General features: G+C 67.0%; 4 protein-coding genes across 4 annotated transcripts in view; 1 reads left to right on the forward strand and 3 right to left on the reverse strand.

Annotated features, from left to right (window-relative positions):
• Window positions 1-1,305: 1,305 nt before the first annotated feature.
• On the forward strand, window positions 1,306-7,008 carry LOC114071279 (peripherin-like). Its single transcript, XM_027909071.1, has 10 exons — window positions 1,306-1,652; window positions 2,355-2,415; window positions 2,552-2,647; window positions 2,723-2,884; window positions 2,968-3,093; window positions 3,165-3,385; window positions 3,689-3,738; window positions 3,886-3,962; window positions 4,047-4,100; window positions 6,997-7,008. Exons 1-9 carry the CDS (start codon window positions 1,306-1,308, stop codon window positions 4,086-4,088), a joined length of 1,182 nt encoding a protein of 393 aa, XP_027764872.1. The 3' UTR covers window positions 4,089-4,100; window positions 6,997-7,008.
• GLI1 (GLI family zinc finger 1) lies at window positions 6,081-12,305 on the reverse strand. Its single transcript, XM_027909072.1, has 11 exons — window positions 12,195-12,305; window positions 12,012-12,089; window positions 11,704-11,899; window positions 11,440-11,593; window positions 11,038-11,139; window positions 10,794-10,934; window positions 10,239-10,388; window positions 9,983-10,147; window positions 9,453-9,701; window positions 8,784-9,063; window positions 6,081-8,308 (listed from the first exon to the last, which is right to left on the reverse strand). Exons 1-11 carry the CDS (start codon window positions 12,289-12,291, stop codon window positions 6,081-6,083), a joined length of 3,840 nt encoding a protein of 1,279 aa, XP_027764873.1. The 5' UTR covers window positions 12,292-12,305.
• Window positions 12,306-12,833: 528 nt separating this feature from the next.
• The window catches only part of LOC114071282 (inhibin beta C chain-like), a 21,311-nt gene continuing 7,498 nt past the window's right edge, over window positions 12,834-26,646 (reverse strand). The window contains exon 3 of the mRNA XM_027909073.1: window positions 12,834-12,862. The gene's annotated coding sequence lies outside the window, so the exon portion shown is untranslated. The remainder of the gene's footprint in view (window positions 12,863-26,646) is intronic.
• Window positions 23,376-25,955, reverse strand: INHBE (inhibin subunit beta E). Its single transcript, XM_027909075.1, has 2 exons — window positions 25,652-25,955; window positions 23,376-25,047 (listed from the first exon to the last, which is right to left on the reverse strand). The coding sequence occupies exons 1-2, from the start codon at window positions 25,953-25,955 to the stop codon at window positions 24,305-24,307; spliced, it is 1,047 nt and encodes a 348-aa protein (XP_027764876.1). The 3' UTR covers window positions 23,376-24,304.

A 26,646-nucleotide genomic window follows, 5' to 3' on the forward strand; every position in this document is an offset into this window, starting at 1 on the left:
CCGTGTGCATGCTGAGCAACACCACGGCCATCGCCGAGGCCTGGGCCCGCCTGGACCACAAGTTTGACCTGATGTACGCCAAGCGGGCGTTCGTGCACTGGTACGTGGGGGAGGGCATGGAGGAGGGGGAGTTCTCGGAGGCCCGGGAGGATATGGCTGCCCTGGAGAAGGATTACGAGGAGGTGGGGGCCGACAGCATGGAGGGGGATGACGAGGGGGCGGAATACTAGTGCCTTGTCTCTTGTGTTACACTGTGGTGCTGTTCATTAAAATGGCTATTTCCACTCCTGCCTCGTTCTTTGTGCTGGGACAATCTGCCTTGTGGTGACCTGGGGGGGATGTCCCTGGGGAGGGGTGGCCCTGGCCGGGCTGGCTGCCTGGCTGTGCTGCCAGCTGGCACAGGGACTGTGCTGAGGGGGGACTGGGGAGTTGTGTGGGATGGGAGTTCCTGGCTGGGTCCTGTGCTGTGAGCTGGCAGTGCCCTGCTGGGCTGTTTACCACGAGGGCTTGATGTCCCCCTCCCCATTCTGCTGTCCCTGGGGGTTGCCAAGTGGGGGGGACCCCCCTGTGCATGGGTAGGACCCAGCCCTGGTGCAGACAGGCTGGGCTGGACGTGGTGCTGTGCTGCTCCTGGCACAGAGCCACTCTCAGTGCGGTGCTCTGCGGAGCTGGGAGGGGGGTCCTGGGCGGGAGGGACCCTCCCCCAGCCCCTGGACAGGGCACACTGATCCTTTCCCGTAAGTGCCGCCCTCTCTGCCCGGAAAGGGGGGCCGGGGAGGGCCGAGCCCGTTGTCCAGCGCTGCCCGCACATGGCGACTCCCGCAGAGCCGAGTCACGGCTGCCCCGGCACCGCGGGGAGGGACCGGCCCGCCCTCCGTGCGTGCTGAGCATCCCGGCACCCAGCTGAGATGGGGGCTGTGCTGGGCCCTGCAGCCCCCGGCCCCTCCCTGCTTTCCAACTGGGGGGGTCTGCCCGTGCTACCTGGGGGGGACCCCACCGGCTCCCTCTGCCCGAGTCGGGGGTCTGTGTCTCCCGGGCGCCCCCGGCCCCTCTTCCCCCCCACACCTGATGCTGCATCCTCGAGACGGGACCCACCCGCATCCCGAGGGGGTCTCCGGACCCTGCAGCCCCCCGTCCCGCAGCCCCTCTCCCCGCCCCCGGGAGGGGATATCCGCAGCCCCCGGTCCTCCCCCCGACCGGGAGACCCCTCCCCTCTCGTCCGTACCCCCGGTGTCCCCAGCGGGGCGGAGCCGCTGTCCGCTATAAACAGCCGGTCCCGGCAGCCGCCGCCCTCCCGGTGGTACCATGAGCCGGCGCGATCGCGACCCCCGGGCGTCGCCGCCCCTCGCCGTGGCCCCGGGCCGGCTGGCGGCGGCGGCGGCAGCGCGGAGCGCGGAGCGGGAGGAGCTGGCGGCGCTGAACGATCGTTTCGCCGCTTTCCTGGAGCGGGTGCGGGCGCTGGAGCGGCAGAACGGGACCCTCCGCGCCGCCCTGGGCCGCGCCGCCGCCGCCGCCACCGGGCCCCGCACCGGGCTGGTGCAGGGGGAGCTGCGGGGGCTGCGGGAGCGGCTGGAGCGCCTCGGCCGCGACCGGGACCGGCTCCAGGCCGAGCGGGACGGGCTCGCCACCGACCTGGTGGCCCTGCGGCAGCGGTGGGCGGGCGGCGGGGCCGGGGGAGGCAGCGGGATGGGGACCGGGGATGCATCGGGATGAGGGATGAGCTGGGAAATGTGTCAGAGAGGGACCCGGGGATGCGCTGGGATGAGGGATGCGCTGGGAAATGTGTCAGAGAGGGACCCGGGGATGCGCTGGGATGAGGGATGTGCCGGGATGGGGACCAGGGATGAGTTGGGATGAGGGATGCACGGGATAAGGACTGGGGAATGTGCCAGAGAGGGATCGGGGGGTGAGCTGGGATGAGGGATGTCATGGGATGAGGGATGGGATGGGATGAGAGCTGCACCAGGGTGGGGAATGGGGAATGCACCGGGATGAGGGATGTGCTGGGACCAGAGGATGCACCGGGATGGGGATGGATGAGCCCTGGGGATGCCAGGATGGGGACTGGGGGATGCCCCCGGGGTACTGGGAAGGGGACTGGGGATGTGTTCAGCAGATGCTGGGGAAGGCACTGGGGATGCATGGGGAACACTGGGAGGTACTGGGAGATCTGGGCTCTGCAGAGGGATGGGGCACTGGGAGGGGCAGGGTGGGGTCACTGGAAGTGGACCTGTAGGAGCACCGGGGGACAATCCATCCTCATGGGCCTCCAGTGTGGGGGGTGCTGCAACAGGAGGCACGAGGAGGGGTCTGCACCCTGTCTCTCACCTCCCTCTCACCCCTGCTGTCCCCAGGCTGGAAGATGAGACACACAAGCGTGAGGACGCAGAGAAGAGCCTGGTGCTGTTCCGCAAGGTGAGGGGACTGGGGGGCCTGTCCCCCCCGTGCAGTGCCCAATCTCCATCCTCCACCGCCCCGGGAAGGGGGGAAGATCCAAGTGGTTGCCATCCCCTCCATGCTGCCCTGCAGCTCATCCCAGCCTCTCCCCCAGGACCTGGACCACGCCATGCTGTCCCGCCTGGAGCTGGAGCGCAAGGTCGAGCTGCTCATGGACGAGATCGGCTTCCTCAAGAAGCTGCACGAGGAGGTGGGGCCCGGGGTGGGGTGGGGGCAGCGGGTCAGGTCCGTGTGCCCACGAGGTGACAGCCACGTGCCCCCGCAGGAGCTGCGGGACCTGGAGGTGAGCGCCCCGAGCCCGGCGGCGCCGCTGGAGGTGGAGGTTTGCAAACCCGAGCTGACGGCCGCGCTGCGCGAGATCCGCACCCAGTACGAGAGCATCGCCGTCAAGAACCTGCAGGAGGCCGAGGAGTGGTACAAGTCCAAGGTACCCGGGGCTGGGGGGTCGGGAGGGGCCGGGGAGGGGGCAGTTGAGGTGCCCCAGAGCCACAGCTCGCCCGGCCCTCGCAGTTCGCCGACCTCTCGGACGCGGCCAACCGCAACCACGAGGCCCTGCGCCTGGCCAAGCAGGAGATGAACGAGTCCCGGCGGCAGATCCAGAGCCTGACCTGCGAGGTGGATGGGCTGAAGGGCATGGTGAGAGCCGGGGGGGTGCCTGGGGGGTGCCCCCACCCCAGCCCTATGCAGCCCCTTCTCCACCCCCGCAGAACGAGGCGCTGCAGCGGCAGATGCGGGAGATGGAGGATGAGTTCGGGGAGGAGATCGGGAACTACCAGGACGTGGTGGGGCGGCTGGAGCAGGAGATCCAGCAGATGAAGGAGGAGATGGCGCGGCACCTGCGCGAGTACCAGGACCTGCTCAATGTCAAGATGGCCCTGGACATCGAGATCGCCACGTACCGCAAGCTGCTGGAGGGCGAGGAGAGCCGGTGAGGGCAGCCTGGGTTGCCGTGGTGTTTTCCTGGGAGGAGGCAGCTCCAGGCCCTGTTCCCACAGGAAAACAAGAGGTTCCCACGGGAGCTTCTCGCTGCCGAGATAAAGGCAAGGCCAGGGGCTGGTGTGATGGTGGGGGAGCTGCCTCTGGCTCCGCTCCCGGTGCCAGCCTGGCAGCCCATGGGAACAGCCCCCGCCTGAGCCGGGATGAAGGTCGTGGACTCGAGTGTGTGGAAGGGTTGGGGTCACCGGCAGTGCCCAGGAGCCCCAGACCCCCCTCACCCCCTCTCTCCCCCCAGGATCACCGTCCCCCTGCACCCCACCACCTCCTTCAGCGTGAGAAGCTCAGGTGAGGGGTGAGCTGGGGGTCCCTCATTAGGTCTGGGGTCAATCCTTGGGGGGAGAGACCCCACAGGGATGGGGGTGGGTCCCCGTGCCCCTGCTCAGGGTGCCCAGAGTGGGGGGCAGAGGGGGCTGACGGCCCCTCTGTGCCCAGTGCTGGAGCCCCAGCCCGCGGAGATCCCGGCACGGAGGATGGTGCTCATCAAAACCATCGAGACACGGGACGGGCAGGTGAGGCCTGGGGGGGGTGGGGTGTCCCTGCCTGGGGGGCTCCAACCGTGACGTGGGGCTGACCCCCAAATTCTCCTCCCGCAGCAGGTGGTGACAGAGTCGCACAAGGAGCGAGCAGGGAAGTGACGGAGGGGACCTGTCCCGCTGGCTCCGAGCCCATGGTGGGGGCTCTCCCGGGCCCTGCTGCGGCCTGAGCGGGGCCCAGAGCAGAGAGGGGGGGCCTGGCAGCCCCTCACCTCTATTCCTGCTGCCAGCACCGTGGTGTGTCCCTGTGCCTTGCCCCCCCACCCCGTGCCTTGTCCCCCCACCTCTATTTATCGCTATTTATCACCTATTTATTGTTCTCCCACCCACAGCCCCGGCTGTATTTCCTCTCGAGCGCTCCCCACGCTGTCCCGGGGCCGGGGGTCCCCAAGCGCTGTCCCCTCTGGTGTCGCTGCCCTGGGGAGGGGGCAGGAAAGGGGGGGCAGCACCCAGCTGAGGGGGTGGGGGGCTCTGGTTCCCAGGGGGTCCCGCTCTGTCCCGGGTCCCCGCTCGTTCTGAAGGACTGATGGGCACATCCCGGGGGGCTCCCGGCCCACAGAGTGTCCCCCCGGAGGCCGGCTCGGGGCTCCCGGAGCGCTGCAGGCTCAGAGCGGGACATGGGGGGGACCGACGGACCCCCCACCCCGAGAGCGCTGCGCTCACCCCCCGCCACCGCCAGGGGGCGCCCTCCGCCGCGTCCCCGCTGTAATCGCGGGTTAATTACGGGTTAATTACGGCGTGACGAGGCTTTGGGCGTGCGGGGAGAGACTCCCCTGATTTCCATAATCGCGTTATTTTAAGCTTTTTTTTTGTTGTTGTTGTTGGTTTTTTTTTAATTGTCAATCGCGTTATTCTAATGCCGAATTTGCTTATTAATTCTGCTATTTTAAGCAAGTTCTGCACTGTTTTAAGCGGTTTTGCATCATTAATTGGATTATTTCAAGCAAATTACGCCGAACTGCATCTTAAGCATTTTTTGCATCATTAATTACATTATTTTAACCTAATCATGCAAAGTTGAGTTATTTAAACAAATTTTGCAGGTTTAATTGCATTATTCTAACCGATTTTGCACGAATGCATTACTTTAAGCAATTCCTGCATCATAAATTTCATTACTTTAAGAAAATGGCATTATTTTAAGTATTTTTCACATTATTGTCACTTTAAGCAAATTGTACAAAATTGCGTTATTTCAGGCAATTTTTTGCATCATTACTTGTGCTATTTTAAGCAAATTTTTCATCATTAATTGTGCTGTCTCCAGCTAATTTTGCATAATTGAATTATTTTAACCAATTTTTTTGCATAATCGATTGCATTATTTCGGGCCATTTGCATTATTTGGGGCACTCATCACTTTTTAACCAGTTTTGCTCACTCTGGGCTCCGGGAACAGCCCAGAGGCCCCCCCGGATGCTCTGGATCCCTGATCCACAGGGTGAGGGAGCTGCTGCCAGGGGGCATCGGTCCCAAGGGGGGATCTGGGGGTCCCATCCAACCCCCTGGACCAGGGCCCAGCCTGGAGCCCTCGCAGGGGTGACAAAGGACACAGTCACAGTCCCCTGAGAAAGGGTTTAATTGGGGGGCACTGCTGGTGCTCTCACAGACGGGAGGTTTGGGGGGACCCCCCAGACAGACAGACATTATGAACACTATGTACAGGCACCCCTCCCCCCCCCATCCCTGGGGATCTGGCCCCCCCCCAGAGCAGGATGGGGGGCTTGCAGTCCAGACAGACTGGGATTTGGGGTGGGGGGCACTGGGAACACTGGGATGGGGCCTGCCCAGGGGGTAGGGGGCTCTTTGGTTTGGCATTAAGGCTGGGGAGGGGGCAGGTGGGACACGCTCCGAGGCACTGGAATAAGGGCCCAGTAAAACCAGTACCCCCCACCAGAGGTGACCTGAAGGGTGGGGGCTGTGTGTGGGACCCAGCAACGTCCCCCCCCGAGCGAGGGTGGCAGTCAGACACTGGACAAGGGGGGGGCTTCAGGGGTGCTCCCCGTTCCCCCCCCAAGGCATCAACCTGTGTGTGAGGAGGATCCTCACCCCTCCCCAGTCACGGAGGTGCCACCTGAGGGTGGGTACCCCTGCTTAGGACAGGGAGTTGAGGAAGTGGCTCTCCCCTGCCAGCGTGCTCAGCATGGAGCTCATGTCCCCCACTGCCATGTTGGCACCCCCCGGGGAGGGCAGCAGGAGCCCCCCGGCCGGGCTGGGGGGGCCGGGCAGTGCCGGGGGGGTCTCCTCGTCCTCCACGATGGCAGCGAAGTCAAGGTGCGTGTTCTCCAGGTCCAGGGAGTCCAGGCTGTTGGACACCTGCTCCCCCGAGTCCAGGTAGTAACAGGAGGTGCCTTTGAGTCCCTCCGAGCTCCCCCCGTAGTGCCCGGGGCCCCCACAGCTCGCTGCCACCTGGCCCAGCAGCTTGTGCCCGCCTTTGCCGCCCTGCCCGTGGGTGCTCTGGCCCGGGTAGTACCCCAGGGGGTTGCCAGGCCCCTCGGGCATGGGGCGGGCGGGGGGCAGGCGCAGCAGGTGCCGGGAGCCGGTGTCCAGCCCGTCGTAGCCGTGCCCTGGCTGTGCCAGGCTGCCCGCGTAGCTCAGGTTGGCCGGGTGACCCGGCGGCTTCGGGCCACCTGGAGGGTGTGGGACCATCTCGGGGTTGAAGCAGGGGGGGTTCAGGAGGTGCTGGGGCTCCGCCAGGCCCGGCAGGTGATCGGGTTTGGGTTGGTAGCCGCAGTACCTGGGGCTGAGGTACGGTGGTGCCGGCACGGCCTGGCACTGCCCGGGCTCGCCGCCCAGCCCTGTGCCGGATGCCCCTCCCTTGGGGGGGGGCTGCTCCCCCCACATCAGCGCCTGCTGGGCCTCCACGTAGCTCCGGACCATCACTTCTTTGGTCTGCAGGGTGGGGGTCTGGGCTCTGCGGGCGCCGGGGCTGGCGATGCCCACGTACCCACTGGGTGCCGGTCCCGCAGGGGGGTACCCGCCCGGCCCCACGTCCATGGCGTGACCAAAGGCCGGGGGGGGCGGTGGGGGCCCGGTCAGTTTGGTGCCAGGGCAGGGAGCAAGTGCTGGGGCGGGCGCCGGGTATCGCTGCTCGGATTTGATCTGGAGTCGGTAGGACCGGTGCCCCCCGGAAAATCCGCCGTCCTGGCACGGGCTGGCCAGTTTGGGGTGCTGCCCACAGGAACCGGGGTGGGGGTACTGGCCGCTCTGATGGGGACAGTGCGGCCCGGACATGGTGGCAGCGCTGACGCTCTGACCGGAGCTGATGTCCAGCGTGCCCTGGGGGGGTCCTTCCCAAGGCACTGCCACGGCCCCGTTCCCAGCTGGCAAAGCGGGGAAGTGCTGGTTCATCTGGCACGGCGGGAGGGAGAACTCGGCCTGCAGCAGCCCCTCCTCCACGTCCCCGGGCGTGCCCCCCACGGTCCGCTGAGCGCCGTAGATGCCGCCCTGGAGCTCCACGCCGGTGCCCGGGCACGGGAAGCTTTCCTCGGGATAGCCCAGGTACTGCTCCATCTCCAGCAGGCCGGGCTCGGGGCCGGGGCCCCCCACGCTCTCCAGGAAGACATTCTCGGTGATGCTGGGGGGCCGCGGGGAGAAGCCGTGGCGCTGCAGGTTGGCCTCGGAGCCGCCCAGGGGCTGCAGCGCCGTCCTGCCCGCGCCCGGCACGCTCACGTTGCCCACGCTCTTGAAGCGCTGCACCCTGGGCACGGCCGGAGGCTTGGCCGCGCTCCGGGCAGGGTCGCTCGCCCGCCGGGCGCCGTGCCGGGGCGCCAGGTGAGGGGGCACGCTGCCCGGGTAGCCGGGGTGCTCGTTGGAGCTGTGCCTTCGCAGCAGCCCGTTGGGCACGCCGCGGGGCCCGGCGGGCGCGGGGTATCCCGGGGGCACGGCGCCGTGCCCGCCCAGGGCTGCCCGTTCCACGCCGGGCAGAGGGGTCGGGGGGGGCCCGCCCGTGGCCGCGGCGTACTTGGCCTTGAGGCGGTAGCGCTGGGCCGGGGTGAGGCTGCCCACGCCCGGCAGGCCCCCGCACAGGCTGGCACCGCTGGAGCGCCGCGACCCGTCGGGGGACGCTGTGGGGTCGTAGCCGTCGGCCGGGCAGGCCCCGCCGGGCATCGCGGCCCCCTCGCCGCCGCCCGGGCACGGTGGGTACGGGGACACCAGGGACGAGCGGCGGCTCACGGTGTAGGCGGAGCTGACGGTGCTGGTGCCGCTGCTCCGGCGCTCGCCCAGGGCCGCCAGCCCCAGCTCGGCCGCCGACAGCTCCGCGATGCGCCGGTGAGAGGCCGGGGGTGGCACTGGGAGCCCGGGCACCTCCCCGGGCAGGCCTGGGGGAAAGAAGGAGGAGTTGTTACCACGGGGCACTCGGGATGTGGCTCCTCTGTGGTCAGGCCCTGAGGGGACAGGGAGAAGGTGCCAGTGGTGCCAACCAAGAGGGGCAGAAGCTCATTTAGGTTGGAAAGGTCATTGAATCCTGGAACGGTTTGGGTTGGGAGGGATCTTAAAGACCATCTGGTCCCACTCCCTGCCATGGGCAGGGACACCCTCCGCTATCCCAGGTTGCTCCAACCAGTCCTTGGACACTCCCAGGGATGGGGCAGCCACAGCTTCTCTGGGCAAACCAGTGCCAGGGCCTCCCCACCCTCAGGTGGGCTCTCAGGTCTCGCCGGAGCACAGTCCAGACTTTGGGGTGCACCATTAATAACAGGAGTGCTTGGAAACCTCTGAGTGCCCCCCAGAGCCCCCCACACAGTTCCCATGGGATGGCTCCCTCCCCCCAGTGGGAGGGCACCCCCCTCTCACCGGCTCCAGGGATGGGGGGCAGGTTCAGGCCCTTGGAAGCCGCCGGTTTCCTCAGCTGCTTCAGCTTGTCGATGCGAAGGTTTTCCAGCTTGTGCAGGGCCATGAGCCCCGAGGTGCCCATGGGCTCCCCGGGCACCACGTCCTCCAGTGTGGACAGGTCCTCGTAGCTGCCACCGGCGTTTCCTGCCATCTCCACGCCGCTGTCGTTGTTGGTGGTGCTGCCCAGGGGGGAGTGGTCACTGCTGCACGAGGACTGCCCACCCGGGCTGGGCTGCGGCTTCTGAGGGGACCAGAGTAGGGACCAAGGGAAGGGGGGGTCAGGTATCCACTATGTTGGAATCACGGAATCACTGAGGTTGGAAAAGCCTCTGGGATCACTGAGTGAAACCATTAACCCGACACTGCCACCTTCACACCACTAATCACGTCCCCAGGTGCCACATCCACGTGATTCCTGAACACTTTCAGGGACGGGCACTCCACCACCACCTCGGGCAGCCCCTTCCAACGCCTGACGAGCCTTTCCACAAGGAAACTTTCCCTGATATCCAACTTAAATCTCCCCCAGCACAACTGGAGGCTGTTTCCTCTTGCAGCATCACCCAGGGATGACCCTCACCACCAAATCCCCCCTCCCTCCCCCACCGCCCCCCGCGCCGAGCCCCTCACCAAGGCCAGGTCGGGCACCAGGAGTTTCCCGTCGTCCTTGCGGGCCTCGCCGGGGCCGTTCGTGTCCTTCTCCTGCTTCATGTCCGGGGGGGCGCTGGGGGTGGGCAGCGCCCGGCCCGGCCCCACGTCCCCCCGGTGCTTCTTGGTGACGTGGGCGTCGGGGCCGTGCACCGTCTTGACGTGCTTGCGCAGGGAGCTGGGGTCGGTGTAGCGCTTGGTGCAGCCGGGGATCTTGCAGACGTACGGTTTCTGCCCGGGGGGAGGGAGGGGGCACGGGTTCAGCTCCAACCAGAGCCCCCTCCCTTAAAGAAAAACCCCCTCCCCTCCCTCTGGATCAAAGAGGGTGAGTCCCCTCGGAGGGGGGTGCTGGCGGGGGGAACTCGGGGAGGCTCCCCAGGAACCACATAAAGGTCTCCCAGTGGGAATGGCGATGACCAAGGGGGCGTTCAGAGATGGCAAAGGGATGTGGGGAGTTGTTGGAGGGCGGGACCGATGCAGAGGCACGTGGGGAGCCCGGGGAGGGGCCGTACCTCGTTGGAATGGGTGCGGTTTTGGTGCTTGGCGCGGTCGGAGGCGTTGGAAAAGGCCTTGTTGCAGCCCTCGTGCTCACACACGTAGGGCTTCTCCCCCGTGTGCGAGCGCAGGTGGGTCTTGAGGTTCTCCAGGCGGGAATAGGCCTTGTTACAGCCCTCAAACTGCAAGAGAACAGGGGGAGGACAGGTCACCCCCACCCCGCCCGCGGCACGTCGGCCACCGAGCGTTTCTGAGGGATTTCGGGCACCTCACCGTGCACTTGTGGGGTTTCTCGCCCGTGTGACGCCTCATGTGCACCACCAGCATGTACTGGGCCTTGAAGGGCCTCTGCTCCCGGGAACACGCTGCCCAGTGGCACACGAACTCCTTCTTCTCCCCGTGGATGTGCTCGTTGTTGATGTGCTAAAGGAGGGAGAGGGGTGTCGCTGGTGGCACAGGGGAGGGGGACAGGAGACAGGGAGATACAGGAACAGCACGGGAGAAAGGGATGTAGAGGGATTGGGATGGCAGGAAGGGACATAAAGGGACTGGGATAGTCAGTGGAGACAGCAGAGTTCGGGGTAAAAGGTCAGCTGGTGGTGTTTGGAGGAGGCAGAGGGTACAGGGGATGTTTGGGGGCACTTTTGGAAGGGCCAGGAGCAGACAGAGGGGTCACAGGGTGGTCAGGGGGATTTCAGCATCACGGTGAGTTCCCAGGGCAGGTGGTGGGAACTGGGAGCAGGAATCGTGGGTTGATCCAGGGGGGAGTCACATGGCAGCCTGAGGGCAGATTTTGGGGTGGGGGCACCCTGGCAGCCCCTGACTCACGTGCACCAGCTGCTCCTGGGTGTCGAACTCCTTGGCACAGCCGTCCCAGTAACAGTTGGTCTCATACACGGCCTCGCACTCGGGTTTTCCATCCTCCTTCTCCAGCTCTTCCCGAACATCCAGCATGCCCAGCAGGGGGTCCTGGGGGAGCAGGGCCGGGTGAGCACCCATGGGAGCGGTGCTGGGACTGTGGAGCCCTGGGGACGTTGCGGGGGGAGGGGGGGTCCCACAGCCTGGGATGTACCTGGGTGCCTGTGGACGCTGGGCTGGAGATGTCACCCTCGGATCGCTCCTCTGGGAATCTGGCACTCAGGGGGCTGCTCAGGCTCCACTCCAGCTTCAGCTGCTGCTGCGGGGCAAGGAGAGTGGGGAGCAGTCAGCACTGATTCCCTCTGGAACGTGGCTTATGTGGGATGAATCCTTACAGGGAGACATCCCTACACGGATGCACCATTCACACAGATACTGAGTTCCCATGGATCCCTGGCTCCCAGGGATGCACACCCCACATGGATCCCTGGCTCCCATGGATCCCTGGCTCCCAGGGATTCCTGGTTCACAGGGATGCACACCCCACATGGATCCCTGGTTCACAGGGATGCACACCCCACATGGATCCCTGGCTCACAGGGATCCCCCTTCTCACCTGGCAGTGTTTGAGGGCCCCACGAGCGGGTGGGTGGTGCAGGAGCCCCGGGCGCGTGGGCAGGTGCTCGTGGGAGCTGCAGGGAGGGGGGGTTGTGTACAGGTGACCTTGGCCCTTCTGCTGCCCGGGCGGGCTCTGGTACCCCAGGGACGGGCTGTGGAGAGCAAAGGGACGAGCAGGTGACGCCATCAGGGGAGAGGATTGAGGTCTCCATGAGCAAACATCCCCTCCCCACCATCCCAGCCGGCTCAGCCAGGTGCCCACCTGATGGTGCTGATGGACAGGTGGCCGTAGGAGCCGCCGGCGGAGGCGCAGCGGGAGTTGATGAAGGCGACGAGGGAGTTGGGGGAGGTGCGGATCACGGTCTGCAGGTCGATGCTGGAGTCGGACAGGGGGGAGATGGACAGCGCCCGCTTCTTCCCCAGCTTCCCCACACCGCGGGGCGTGGAGAACCGGGAGCCTGGGGGGGCAGAGCGGGGGGCACTGCCCTCAGCATGGGCTGGGGGAGGGAAGGGGGGGAATGCTGAGCCCCCTCTGGAACCCCCCACAGCCCCCCAGAACAGGAGACTCACCATCACCGGGGTGTTCGGCCCCCGGTGCCAGCCCGTACCCGCGGTGGCCGGGCTGGTGGCACACGGGGAAATCCAGGCCTGGAGGAGGGAGGACAGGTGAGCTGGATGGGGAAGAGGGACCCCCGGAGCACCCCTGACCCCCGGGGGGTGAAGCCAGAGCGGGGGACCCCCCACATGACCCACCTGGTGGTCCCGGGGCGGCGGGGGCGGGTCCGTGGGGGGGGCGCAGGCAGCAGTGCTCGCTGTAGCCGGCGGCCGGGGGTCCGGCGGGGTCGAACATGTCTCGGTGGGGCCCGGGGGGGTCTCAGGGGCGCATCGGGGCGGCGGCGGGGCCCGGGGGGCTGCGGGGAGGGACTGGGGGGGGGAGGAGGTGGAGTGAGTTTGGCCGCCAGGGGGCGCCGCAGGACGCGGGACCCCCCCGGACCGGAGACCCCCCCGGGCTGGTTTGAAGCTAAAACAGGGGAGATTTGGGGCTGTTGGGAGGAAACTCCTCCCTGTGAGGATGGTGAGGCCCTGGCACAGGGTGCCCACAGAAGCTGTGGCTGCCTCTGGATCCCTGGGAGTGTCCAAGGCCGGGTTGGACGGGGCTTGGAGCAACCTGGGCTGGTGGAAGGGGTCCCTGCCCAGGGCAGGGGGTGGGACTGGATGGGCTTTACGGTCCCTTCCAACCCAAACCATCCTGGGATTCTACGAAATGGGAAAGCGAGGCACAGCTGGAACCATTCCCGGGCCAAGGACCAGAGCTGGCTCCCTGCTCCTCTCTCCCCAGATCTTCCAGCATCCACAGGTCCCACCCAGCCCTGCCTTGCCCGTGGGTCCCCACCCTGCCCGCGGGTCCCCACCCTGCCCTGTCCCACCCACGCATCGTGCCCCTGCCCAGGGGCTCAGCCCAGCCCACCGTGGATCCCTGAGGTCCTGCCCTGAGCCTGGTCCCAACCCCACCCAGGGCCACCGTCCTGCCCCCGATCCATCCCCACGCCCAGGTCACTGTCCTGCCCCCCAACTCCATCCCCACCCACAGCCACCACCCTGTGCCTCATCCACTCCTTCCCACGGTCACTGTCCTGCCCCCCCACCCCTCCAGCCACCCCACCCCGGTCCCTGTCGTGCCCCGAGACCCCCGAGGGCTGACACGAAGGCCAGAGGAGCAGGAGAAGCCACCGCAGGACGAGGCAGATGTGGGTGGCACTGGGAACAAGGGCTCCTGCCCCCTCAGCCTCCCCCTCAGAGACGGAGGGAATCGCCCCAAACAAGGGGTCTGGGGGAGTGGGAGCCCCTCACCCTGCTGGGAAAAGCGCTGGGTTGCGTTTGGAGCGGGGGGGGGGCGAGGGGGGCAGCAATTCTTCCGCATGAGTTGCCCCTTTGAAAGCTCGTCTCGGGGCTTTGTGAGAGTGTCAGGCGGGAAGAATGGAGGGGGGGGCAGCGGGGCAGGCACAGGGGAGGGGGCTGCCCGGGAAGGTGGTGGGACTGGGGAGGCAAAGGGGAAGGGGAGATGAGGAGGAACCAGGGGGCGGGGGGGCAGAGGAGAGGGGGGGGGTCTCACCTGCCCGCTGGCCCCTGGGCCTCACAGGAAGGTTTGGGGATTAGGCCCAGGGGAGCCTCCTGCCTGACCCCTCGCCCTGCCCAGGTTGCTCCAAGCCCCGTCCAACCTGGCCTTGGACAGGGCTGGGCACACGGAGCACACGGAGCACACGCGTGTGCACAGCGTGTCCCCCTGCGCGGGGAACACACGGGTGTGCGGCACCAGCCCGGCAAGGTGGGTGCCAGGAGGGTGTCAGGTGGGCACGATGCAGTGCCACGACCCCCCCAGCCCCCCACATCCCCCCACCGAGCGCCAGCACGGAACACCGGGGGGCTACACGGCACCAAACCCACCCAAACCCCGCCGCCGCTGGCCCCAGGACGCTCCCCACAACTCGTGGGGTCCACAGGGGCTCCCCGAATCCCGGCGGCCCCCCCATCCCCCGAGCCGAGGGAGGCTGGCTGGGGCCGGGATCGCCGGGAGCCAATGGGAAGCGATGGGAAGCCACGGGAAGCAATGGGAACCATCCGGCGTCTCGCCCACCGCCGCGCTCGCCTCCCCCGCCGGCCGCACACCGCCACGGCCCACCCAAGTCGCAGCCTTTGGGCATAAATTTGAGAGCCAGGCGCAGGCGGGATGAGGGGAATCTTCCCTCGCTCTCCTCCTGCCAAGAAACTCAAACTGAAACACATTCCTGCTCCCCTCTGCCAAGAAAACCAGGAGCGCAGCCAGCGGCGGGAGCTCTCGGAGCAGGGCTGGCTCCAGACGCCCAAACGCGGCGCGGGAGGGGGTCAGGGCTGGCCGCCCCCCTCCCCCCCCGTCCCAGCTCCTCGCCTTTTATTTCCTGCAAACACATCTAAAATCTGTCATCTGGCTCCAGTTTCCTGAGGACACTGGGGAACGGGGTGGGGGGGAGAGGGAAGGAGACGGAGGAGAAGGCAGGGAGGGAAAGGGGATGGAGGGGCAGGACAAGGTTGGGACGGCGACACCGAGGGGTGGTGGGAGCACAGAGACCCCAAAACTGATGGGTGGTGGGAGCAGAGAGACCCCAGCACTGATAACTGATGGAGCAGGGATGGTGGGAAGGAGGGAGAGGCAGACATGGGCACGGATGGCCTTGGGACACCAGGGAAGCAGGAGAAGGAGTTGGCTGCGGCCTCCCACCCTGTGATGGGTCAGACCCCCACCCTGGCACCCCACTGCGCCCTGGGATGGGGCAGACCACCCACCCCAGCTCCCCATGACGGTGCAGACCCCCACCCCAGGTCCCACACGCACCGGGAACGCTCCTGCCCCCCCAGCCCGTGGTGGTGGGTGCAGCGGGGGGTGCAGCAGGGCCCCCACCCCACCCAGCCCCTGAGGGTGATGGGGGGACCCCGAGCCCCCAGCCCCGGTAGGGTTAACCCCGCCTGGAGCCCCACTGTGGAGGAATGTGATGTCAGGGCTGGATTAGCCCCCGCGGTCCCAGAGCCCGGCCCCGAGCTGTGTGTGGCACAATCCATCACCCGCCGGCACAGCCCCCGGCGTGGGGGGTCGGGGGGGCCCGGGGGGGGGGGCTGTGTGCGTGGGTCAGCCGCGCTGCTGTCAGTGCCTGTGTGAACACACGTGTTCTCTGCGTGTCTGTGCGTGTGCACCCCCGTTCGGGGTCACCTGGCAGCTGTTTCGGGGGCGATGTCGGTGTGGTGGTGACACCGACGGGTGCTGGGAGCGGAGACACCCCAAAAGCGATGGGTGGTGGGGGTAGAGAGCGTGGGAAGGAGGGAGACAGACGTGGGCACGGACACCCCTGGATGTATGGACACACGGATGTATGTCCGTGTGCTCAGGCGTGTTACATACGTGTGGGATGAGCACACGTGTGTGGGGGGAGCTCCAACGGCCAAGGGAGGGCCCAGTCATCCCAAATCCTCACTTAGGGAGGAGCAAGGGAGGGTCAGAGCAGGGAGGAGAGGCAGACAGGGAGCAGGGTGTGGTGGTGTGGCAGGGGCCAGGGTGGGGGGACACCCCAGAAGACCCCTCTGTACCCTTTTCATCCCCTGGAGTAGGTAAATCCCCGAGCCCCCCACGGGCACTGCCACCCCTGCAGCCCCGAGATCACCCAACCCTAACCCCGACCCCAAGCCCGGGCTGTGAGTCTGCAGGCTGGCAGAGACCTTCCAGCTCCCCTGGGCCAGAGGCAGTCCAGGATCACATGGACACGTCCCAACCCCCTGGTGGGTCAGGGGGGGCCTGGCAGAGTCACCCCACTCCTCCCAGCTGGGATGTCCCCCCAGTGCTGCACAGCCCAGCAAAGAGTGGGAGATGCCCCCTCGGAACAAGCCCCTTTTCCCTGCCCCAGGACCCCAGTCCACGCTCAGAACTGCTTCCCTGACCCCACACGTTTCTGCACTCTGCCTCCAGCAGAACCAACCCCCCGTCTGCTGCCCCCGACCCCCCCGTTAGGCCGGGCTTTAGGGCCGGGCCCAGCCCCTCCACAGGGGGCAGCTAATCTGCCCAGAACCGCGGCCCCACAAAGCACATCGCTTCAGGTTCAGGGGGTCTGAAAGGGGACCACTCAGGGTCACGATCCCCTGCTGGTGGGGGCTGCCCAGCTCGTTCCAAGGTGGTCCCTGGCCTGGAAAAGCGGAGATGGGGAAGAACCGGGACGTTTAGGCTGGTGTGGAGGGAAAGGGGCAGGGACGTCCCTGGCAGGACAGACTTGGGACATCCCCCCCGCTCCATCCGCCCTCCCCTCGCCCTGTCACACATCCCCATTCCCCACCCAATCCCAAAATCCTTCCCTGCCCTTCGCACCACTCCCAGGGAGGACCCGAGGTCCCTCCCCAGGCCACTCACCCCTCCAGGTGTCCCCCAGCACCCCAAACGCCGCATCTCAGGGGGCAAACCCATTCACCCCGCGCTCCCACGTGCACCCACACCCACCCGGGGCCGTGCCCTGACACGTCCCTGGACACGTTAACACACGCTGACACACGTGTGCTTCGGGAAGGGGAAGGCAGGCAGCCTGATCCTGCGATCCCAGGGCAGGGATAACCCACGGAGGGGGCTGCAGGCTCCTGTTCCCCCCGGCAAGCAGGGACCCCCCAGCCCTCCAGCACAGCAGAGCCGCTCAGGAAGCCGTGGCAGGCCGGGCAGGGGCGGGGGGGGGCTCCATAGGTGGTCCCTGGGCGGGCGGGTGGGCGACTGTCACTGCACGTTGTTTGCTTTGGCCCCCAGCACAGGCTGCCCCCCAAACAGCTCCCCTAAAGCCACTTCCCCCACCCCCACCTTCCCTGGGCTGGAGGCTGGGTGGGGAGAAGGTTTTGGGGTGAGGGCAAGGGGGGCACACACATGGCAGCAGCAGCTGCTGCGAGGAATTTTTATGCTTCCCTCTTCCTCCCTGGCGCTGGAGGGAACATGTGGGACCCATAACAGCTCTGAGTCCCGGCTGTGGGAGCCCCTGGCAGGCACTGCTCCTTCCCATGGCATCCAGCATCATCCCAGCCCAGGGACACAGGGGCTGGGGACACCCTGGACATCCTGCCTGGCCCAGGGAGCAGAGTTTGGACAGGGCAGGCAGCGGAATCCATCCTCCTGCTGCAGTCAGGGCACTCACACCTAGCCTCTTCCCGCTCCAGCAGCTCCGTCCCGCAGGATTCCTCCAAAGATGGGAAGAGGAGGATGTGCAGGACCCGGCAGGGACTCCAGCATCCATTAAAGGATGGGATATATGACAGGAATCCTGTTAATCTGTGGGAATGCCTGTGGCTTGATGTGCTGAGCGTGGAGCAAGGCAGCACCCTTGGGGGGTTTCGTGAGCTTCCTGGGGCAGGACACCCCTCTACCCACTGGAGTGAGTGTCCTCGGGCTGTTCCCAAAATCCCCAGCCATCCTCCTCCTGCTGGGATCCATTTGTCTCTCCTGAAGTATCTGCCCCGAATGGTGGTGGCCTGTTCCTTGGCTGGAGACCTGCTCTGTCCCCACACAGCAACTCCATCCCCTTGAGAACATTCTCTCCCCCCCCGGGGGCACCAGACAGGGCTCTGCTTCCCTAAATCTGGGCTGGGAGTTGGACAGTGGGGTTTCCACATCTGGAAACACCCCCCAGCCTCACCCTGCACGCAGCAGAGCTTGAAACCCGACTCTGCTTTGCTGCTTCTTCCCACTCCCCAGGCAGCTCTTTCACTTCATTTTATTTTATCAGCTGTTCACCCTCTTATCCTGCAGCTTCCCAAGGCTTTGGATGTGCTGTAGGGATTGAGGTGGGCACACACTCACTGTGTGCTCCCATCAGGAGCCCTCAGTCCCGTGACCAGCCTGGGACAGGGAACCCCAAAAATCCCACCACGAGCGTGGGAGCATCACCCAAACACCCCTTGAGCTGTGCACACGTGAACACACGTGAACACACGTGAACACACGTGTTCAGGGGGCACCTGTGCAGGTGTGTGGATGGGCACAGGCTGGAGTGGTGGGAAGGGCAGCATTCCCCAGGGATAAGGGGCTGGAGCTGCGGGGTGTCCTGAACAGCAGTGCCACTGAACGCAGGGCCCTCCATTGGAATCCGGGACTCATGGAATCATTATGGTTGGGAAAAGCCCTCCAAGGTCATCGAGTCCGACCACTAAGCCAGCACTGACAGGGCCACCACTAACCCGTGTCCCCAAGTGCCACATCCACGTGTTTTTTGAACAATTCCAGGGACGGCGACTCCACCACTGCCCGCTCCGGTGCCCGCTCAGCCTTTCGGGGAAGGAATTTTCCTGAATATCCAACCTAAACCCAACATGATGTGACTCCCCAGGCTCTGGACAGCGAGCCACGGATCCCACTCGGAGCCCGAGCTCCTCAGCCGCCTCTCCACAGCCTGTCCCACCCGGGCAGCGTCACAAGGTGTCCGCGCTGACTCACTCCCGGCATGGAAACTTCCCTGCTCCAGGGAGATCCTCGCAGCTCAGCCAGCCCCAGCACTGCATTTGTTCCACCACCTCCCACCACACCAGCCCTGGGGGCCCGGAGACCCCGGGCTCCCCACCTGCTCCTGACTTTGTGCTTGGCTTTGTGATGGAAAGGCCCCTGGAATATGGGGGGGGACATGAGGGTCCCCCCCGGGGCAACAGTTCCCTGTCGCCCACAGAAGCAGCGTCAGCCCCGGCTGGACGCAGCAGGAAAACTGGGAAGTTTTCCTAGGTCTGAATTTCTGAAGGAGAAACTTCATCCAGCTGTTTCCTCCTCCCTTCCCCCCAAACCCAGTGCCCACCCGCATCCATCGGCTCAGGTTTGCCACACACAGCCTACGGAGCAGAGAGGGGGGAAACTCCTGGACTCAGGGTCTCCAGCAGCATCTGCCCGGCCCCCAGACTGCTTCCAGGGCTGGGTGCAGGACCCCAGCTGTGGCTGGAGTAGCCAGTGTTTCCTCAGCCCCCAAACACAGCACTGGAATGCCACAAGCATCCCTCAGCGCCATCCCTCCGTCCTCACCATCCTCCCCGGAGAGGTGCGGCCCCCAGGCCGTCACCGCAGCCTCCAGTGCCATCTCACGGCCTGGCAGGACATCAGGGGACCGGGGGCACCCATTGTCCCCACGCCAACACCCCGGAGTTGTGCCAGGGCCCCGGGAACAGCGGGTGCTGCCGGTGGGTCCATCCGGCCGCTCCGGCCGCGGGGCCGTCCCCGTGCCCTGCCAAAGCTCCTGGGTGTGGGGGCCAACGAGGTGGGTGCCAGAGCCCCACGGACACCCCCGGCTGGTAGGGTACGAGGCTCAGGGTGGCCCGGGCCTGGCAGGCTGGGTGGCACAGCTGGCAGAGCCCCCCGGGACAGTCCTGCGGCTGCTGCGTCACCGGGGCCGGGGCAGCAACTTCCACCCAGTCGCTGCTCCCGGTCCAACACCCCCAATCCGGGCAGAGCCGGCACCCCCCGGGAGCCCCCAGGAGCCCCCAGCCCCGAGCAGCCTCCCCCCGGCGGGCTGCCAGGGGCTCCACCGGCCCGGTGCGGCCGTCCCAGCCCACCCACACGCACCGACCCACCCAACCACCCACCGGGCGCTCAGAGCGCGGCGGGAGCGTGCGGCCGTGGGCGGGAGCACGAGGGGACGTGACGGGGCACGCGTGGGGCCGATCCCCTCTGCCCGCCCCGCGTGGCCGGTCCCCCCGGCCGGGAGCCCCGGTGGAGGTCCCGGTTCTCCCCCCCCTCCCCGCCCCGGAGCTCCCGGGACGGCCCGCGGAGGGATCGGCGCCATCCCGGGAGCGGGGATCCCGCGGCCCGGACCCACCCGACGGCTCCTACCTCCGGGGGGCTCCGAGCGGACCCAGGCGGGGCGGCGGCTCCGCGTCCCCCGTTCCCCCGGCGGCGGCGGCGGCGGCGGCGGTTCGGTCTGGGAGAGAAGCGGCACATCCAGGGGGGACGGCGGCTGCCGGGCTGGGGCGGGACGGGACGGGACGGGACGGCTCCCCCCGCGCTCCCCCGGCCCGCCCCGGGGGCCCGCAGAAAGTTACCGGAGCCCGGCGGGGGCGGCGGGTCCCGGCGGGTCCCGCTCCGCCAACTGCGGCGGCGGCGCCGATCGCGCTCGGGACGGAGACCCCGGCCGGGAGCGGCGGCCCCGAAAACCCGGGATGGATCCGGGACACGCACGGCCCCGCGCCCGCGCGCACCCCCCCACCCACCCCCCCACGCGCGCTCACCGCTCCCGCACGCGGAGGGCCGGCAGCAGCCCACGCGTGTCCCCGAGCACCCGCGGGTCCCTCACGCTGAGGGGCCGGCAGCACCCCACGAGTGTCCCTGCCCCCCCGCGGGTCCCGCACGCGGGGGCCCCACGCGCACGGAGCTGGGCACACGCGTGGGCACACCTGTGCAAGCGGGCACGGGGCGCAGGCGGCGTGTGGGAGCCCCTGAACACACACCCACACAGCCTGGGCCCACCCGTGTGAGGGGTCACGCGTGTAAACACGCACGGGCACACCCGCCGCGTGCACGGTGCACACGTGCGGGCACAGCACAAACACGCGCGGGGGCACAGCCCATGAACACGCAGCGGGGGACAGACACCAACCCGGCATCCACGGGGGACACAGCCCACCCACACGAGGGGTCACACCCCGCGCCAGCCCACGGCGGGGGACGCAGCCCGTTTACACAGACACGCAGGGGGTTCAGACGCACACAGACACGCACTGGGAGTGCAGCCCACGCACACGGGGAGGGGACACCCCCCAGCCCACGCACACGGAGGGGGACACAGCCCGAACACAAGCGGGGGGCACAGCACGTGCCTTGTGGGGGGCAGAGCACACACACACACACACACGGGGGGCACCCCCCGAGCCCACGCACCCCGCGGGAAGCGCCACACACAGTCAAGAAGCACAGCCACGCGCACGCAGCGGGGGCACAGCCCACTCACGGACCATCCCCTCCAGCTCGCACACGCGTGGAGGGAACACCCCTTAGCCCAGGCACACGCAGGAGGCACAGCCCACGCACACGCTCGGGGGTCCCGTCCCACGCACCCGGGAGGTCCCGGGGGGGGTCACGGCCTGGCAGCGCCCCCTGGTGGCGGCGGGCGGGGCCCGTTGCGCTCCCGGTGACCGGCGCGAGCCCCGAAGGTGACGGGGCCGAACCGCGCCCCCCGCTGACCCCGGAGCCGCTTACCGGGATTACCCCGCGGGGGACTCTGCTGTCCCCGCCACTGACCTGTCCCGCCCGTGGCATCACTCTCCACAGAGCGGCGTCACGGCGTGGCCCCTGTCATGGCTGAGGGACCCCCGGGGCAGAGGGACATCAAAGGGACCACATCGGGACGGGATTTCAGGACCCCTCAGACCCGCACAATCCTCTCCCTGCCTCAGTTTCCCTCCCCACTGGCCCAGCCTGAGATCAGCTCCTTTCCCTGCCGCCCTCCCCCCCAGCACAGCGAGGGTAAGGAGGGGTCTCTGCTCCCCGAGAAGCCCCTGGGGAGGTGGCAGTGCCTGCAGGGGCCCCAATTTCCTCTGGCAGGAGAAGGGAACTGCCAGTGGGGTCCTGGGGTGTCCCCAGACTGCCATGGCTTGGGTTCCACCTCAGCAGCTCCGAGGTAGGGGCGAGGGGATGGGCACAGGTGAGGGGATGGGCACAGGTGAGGGAGTGGGCACAGGTGAGGGGATGGGCACAGGTGAGGGGGTGGGCACAGGTGAGGGGATGGGCACAGGTGAGGGAGTGGGCACAGGTGAGGGATGGGCACAGGTGAGGGATGGGCACAGGTGAGGGGATGGGCACAGGTGAGGGGATGGGCACAGGTGAGGGAGTGGGCACAGGTGAGGGGATGGGCACAGGTGAGGGGCTGCCTCCATGGCCGTTTTGTAACGAGCATTAAGCGGCTCAGCAGCTTTGCCCCTGAGCTGAGTGTGACCCCGGATAAGCCGCTCGGGGTCCAAGGACTCACCCCAAGCCCACCGTCCTCTCCTCACAGGACCATCTGTGTGGCCAGACAGCCCCAGGCCCCTTTTGCCACCAGCTCCGAGCCCCTGAGTGCCACCAGCACCAGGGCAACCCCACGTGGAGCGGCTCTGAACGACCACCCCCTGGCCCTGCCACGTCCCTCACTCCACGGGTAATCCCAGCCTCCCGCTTGGGAAAGTCAAAGCGGCTCAGAGCAGGGCCAGCTGATCCCCCGGCTTAGGGATTTACCGGTGCCACCACAGCCAGCTCGGCACCCTCGGCGCGGGGGCAGCGTGTCAGTGTGTCAGTGAGTCAGCACCTCAGGCACACGCGCGTGGACACCCCCCGCCCCCCCCCCCGCCTGGGAACACACCCACTACCACGGGAAAAACACAGGAAAACACGTCTATGGTGTCTGGGTGGGATGCTCCCCACGGCTGATCTGGGAATGCTGATGCGGGGAGGGAGCGGGGACACTGTGGACACCTCGCACACCCCCCGGCGCTCCCCGGGGATCCATCTCCCGCCACACGTGCCCCGGGAGGCCGAGGCGCCCCGCAGGTGCCGTTGGCTTTGCCCCACGGCGGGATATTTTGGGAACGGTGCCCCGGGGGGATGCCCCCTGTGCTGGCTGATGAAAGGCGCCCTTTGGCCGCTGGCAGGGCCCAGCTGGGAACGCGAGGGGGGTTTGTCCCCAGATAAAACAGCCCCAAAGTGAGCTTTGAGCGGGTGTTTGCGCAACGGGGCACCCGGGCCAGCGTGGGGCATCTCAGCGGGGTGAGCGGCGCCTCCCACCCCGAGAGCATCCCACCTGGAATGCCAAAGGAGACTCCACGTCACCCACCAGACCCCCTGGCTGGGATGGGGCTGAGATTGGGGTCACTGGGGGGTGTTCAGGGGCACTGGGGAGGTGAGACGCTGTCAGGGGATCTGCAGTAGGGGTGGATTTGGGGATGGGCTGTGGCTCAGCATTAGGGGTCACCTCCCCAGAGCCAGAGTCTCCTCCAGAGCTCCCTTTGGGATTGCCCCAGGTGGAGAACAGCACCTCCCAGCACCTGCCCTGCTGGGACACAGCTTGGATGCTCCCATTGCAGGCCAGCCCTCTCCAGCCCCCAGTGAGGTGATAGCTGGTTCCCAGCCCCTGCCTGATCCCTGGGACCCCCATCCACAGGGAAGATTCCAACTTTAACCTTGTGAGCACCCAAGGAGGCCCCAAACCCCCACAACTCCCCTCAGCTCCCAGCAGAGCATCACTGTGCTGCAGCTCCTGTGCTGCTCCAGCTCCAGAGCCTGAGGGACCTGGGACCTTCTGGCCAAGCAGGATTCTCTCACCCACCCCATCCATGCTGGTTGTCCCAGGAAAAAGAAGCCAGAGCCTGGATATTGCATTTCCACCCATTTATTTGGGAAGCCACAGCAAAATGTTATATAATAAATTAAAGCACAGGCCATGTGGGTGCATCAGGAGGGTGAGGGCAGAGCAGGAGCTTCAGCAGAGAGGATGGAGCACCAGGAGTCCCCATGGCTGCAGGAACCTCTACTGAAAAAGCCCAAAACAGCTGCAAAACTGGAGGCACAAACCAAATCTGTACCTTTAGTGTGACATTAAAGGCAGAGTCTGAGCCAGAACTCCCTGTATGGTGGCACCAGGCTGGAGGAGACCCGGCTGGTGGGGGGGAGCAGGGGAGGAAAACATAAATCCGGGGAAAGGGGGAACACACAGGACCTGGACACTTGGCCCTCATAGCTCTGTGCACCCCAGGGAGCAGAGGACTGTCCAGTCATTGCTGGTTTGGAGTTCTTGATGAAATCGGACCATTTACCCTCCTCTCCCAGGCCTGTTCCACCTGTCCCCAGAAAAAGGCCTGAACTGGATGCAGGAAGGTTTGTTCCAGTAGGGAAACCAGTGGGGCTGCCTTGTCCTCCAGCTTCCCACAGGGAGGAAGCAAACCTGTTCCCACATCCCACCCTGCTCCCGAGGAGGCTGAGTTGCAGACCATCCCTGGACACTGAGTGTGAACCAAGCAAGGTCCCCTCACCCCACACCAGAGGGTTCCACGACCACCAGGAATGTGAGATCAGCTTGGGACCAGCTCCAGGGATGCCCAGAGCCATCAACACCCACAGTCCAGGCTCGGGCAGTCTGATATGGCCTTGACTCCGTCCCACGTGTCCCCAGAGCCCCCTGCCCCAGGCACTCTCTGGAGGCAACCCCTGCTCCCTCTCATGAGACCCCCTCCCTCCCTCCCAACCTTTCCAAAGGGCTCCACCGCACCAGGGGCTGACTGCCTCCAGCTCACGGGAGCTCCCCAGCTCCCTCCCCCTCCACCAGAGAGAGTGTCCTGGAGAAGGGGGGGGTCCCAGCGCGGCTCCCCCAGCCCTAACTGCAGCCACAGGCATCAACAATCATGTCGGGAATGTCAGTCTTGACGATGTTGCTGTTGCGATCGAAGTAGAGGACGGAGAGCGGCCGGCGCCGCGTGGGGACGCAGCAGGAATGGCCCGAGGCCTGCACGTTGTTGGCTTTGACGAGGTTGAAGACGGCCGTGTGGAAGGAGGAGGCCATCCCGGGGCTGCCCGCCATGTGCAGGGGGCACTGGCCCACGCAGTAGTTTATCTGGTAGCCCTCGGGCTTGATGATCCAGTCGTTCCAGCCGATGTCGCGGAAGTCCACGTAGTAGTCCTTGCGGCAGCACAGGCTGGAGGTGGGGCTGCAGCGGAGGCTGCGCTTGGCCACGCGGTGCTCGGGCTCCCGCACCTTCGCCTTGGCCACCAGGAAGGGCTGGTGGGACCGGCTGGCGTTGAGCAGCGCCGGGACATCCCCCCGGTCCCCGCGGCTCTCCAGCTGCAGCCGCAGCGTCCGGCTCTGCCCGCCCAAGAAGCCCTGCAGGGCCGGCAGGAGGGGGAAGGAGCGCCAGCCGCTCCCCGCCGAGCTCAGCCGCCTCTCCCCCAGCAGCGTGCGATTATTCCCCGCCACTTCCCCAGCCAGGAAGATGCTCAGGGTGAGCCCGGGCCGGGGCACTCGCAGGTAGAGCCACAGCTGAGCCTGCAGGATGCGAATGTCCTGGTCCTGGGCCTGGCTGAACTGGAACTGCAGCCCCAAACCGGAGGGAGATGTGAGATCTGAGGGGAGAAAGGCGTGAGGAGGTGAGAGCTGAGGGATGCTGCCCCACCACCCTGCTAGTCGAGGCCAGCATCCTTCAGCTCCTCAGGAAACACCTACAAACTTTCCTCCCTCCCTGTGCCACTCCCTTTCCTGGGAATGATACCCCTGGAGTGGGGGGACTGTCCCACCCTGCCTGTAGAAGGGGTGCAGGAGAGAACCGCAATGCCTGCTCTCACCTGGCCCTTCTGCACAGGGTGATGGAGAGTTTCCAGCCCTCCCGGGCCAATCCTGCACCTCCCGACTCCGACCACCCGGAGTCCCGGGCACCCTGGGATGCCCCATCCTCCAGGGCACCATTGCTCGAGGGAGGACTGGCACTGCAGCCCTTGGGGTCCCAACAGACAGGAGCAGGAAAGGGGCCACCTCGCCCGTCCCAGGCTGAGCCCTCCCGCAGCAGCGGGATGTCACCGGTGCTGCAGGTGAGTCACCTCCCGAGCCACCCGCAGCCCGCCTGGCTCCCGGTCCCCACGGGGCTGCACGTCCCCGGGAGTCCCCAGGGACAGGGACCCCGCGCCCCGCCGGGGACCGCGTGGGCTCCCACGGGGGGTCGCGCAAACCCACCTGTCTCTGCGAAGCTGATGATCTCGTAGCCCTGCTCCTCCTCCTCCTCCTCCTCGCCGGCGGGGCCCCGGCGGGCGCCTCCCGCCTGCAGCCGCCGCAGGGCGCGGGCCACGGCCGCGCGGGGCACGGCGTGGGAGAGCCGCGGGCGATCGCGGAGCCGCAGCTTCTCCAGCAGCTGCTTCTTGGCCACCTCCTCCAGCAGCCGCCGCTCCGCGCCCGCCGGGCACGACGGGCAGCGCGGCTCGGCAGCCGCGCACAGCACCGCGGCCAGCAGCAGCCACGGGCCCGCGCCCCGCGCAGCCATCCGCGCCCACCGCACGGCACCGAGGGAGCGGCACCGACCGCACAGGAGCGGCACCGGCACCGAGGGACCGGCACCCACGGGACGGGAGCGGGAGCGGCGGGACGAGGCGGCACCGAAGGGACAGGAGCGGCGTCCACGGGACGGGAACGGCACCGGCACCGGGAGCGGTGCGGCGCGGCCCGCTTTGGGCACCTGAGGCCGGGGGCGGTCCCGCCGCCCCCCCCGCGCCCCCGCCATTGGCCGCCGCACCTGCCCGTCCCGGCCCGGCCCGGCCCGTCCCGTCGGGGATTACCGGGATTAGCACCCCACCCCCGCCTCCCCGCGCCCGCCCCGCTGTGCCCGGGAAGGGGCTCGGTGGGCACCCCCAATCCTCCCCCTCTCCCCACGAACCGTCGGGAGCCCGGGGGAGGAGCAAACAGCAGAGCTGTGTGGGCGAGGGGCTCACGTACCCGTGGGCTTTGCCCGTGGCTCACCCTGGCATCTGCCCTGGCCAGCCCCCAGCTCGGGCAGCTGGATGCTGAGCTCCAAAACCTCCTCCCAAACCTTCAGCAAGAGAGGGCTGGGGCAAATCCTGGCTGGTGGAGAAGCCACTGGAGGGATCCCCGCTCTCCTGCCTGCCCATGGATCCTACAGACCTGCCCCCCAGCCTGGACACTGCCCCCCGGGCATCCCTGAGCCATCAGAGCAGGGC

Source organism: Empidonax traillii, unplaced genomic scaffold (genome assembly GCF_003031625.1).
Source record: "Empidonax traillii isolate 1590-97213 ecotype Southwest subspecies unplaced genomic scaffold, ASM303162v1 scaffold1938:size48270, whole genome shotgun sequence".
In the NCBI taxonomy this organism is placed as follows: Eukaryota; Metazoa; Chordata; class Aves; order Passeriformes; family Tyrannidae; genus Empidonax; species Empidonax traillii.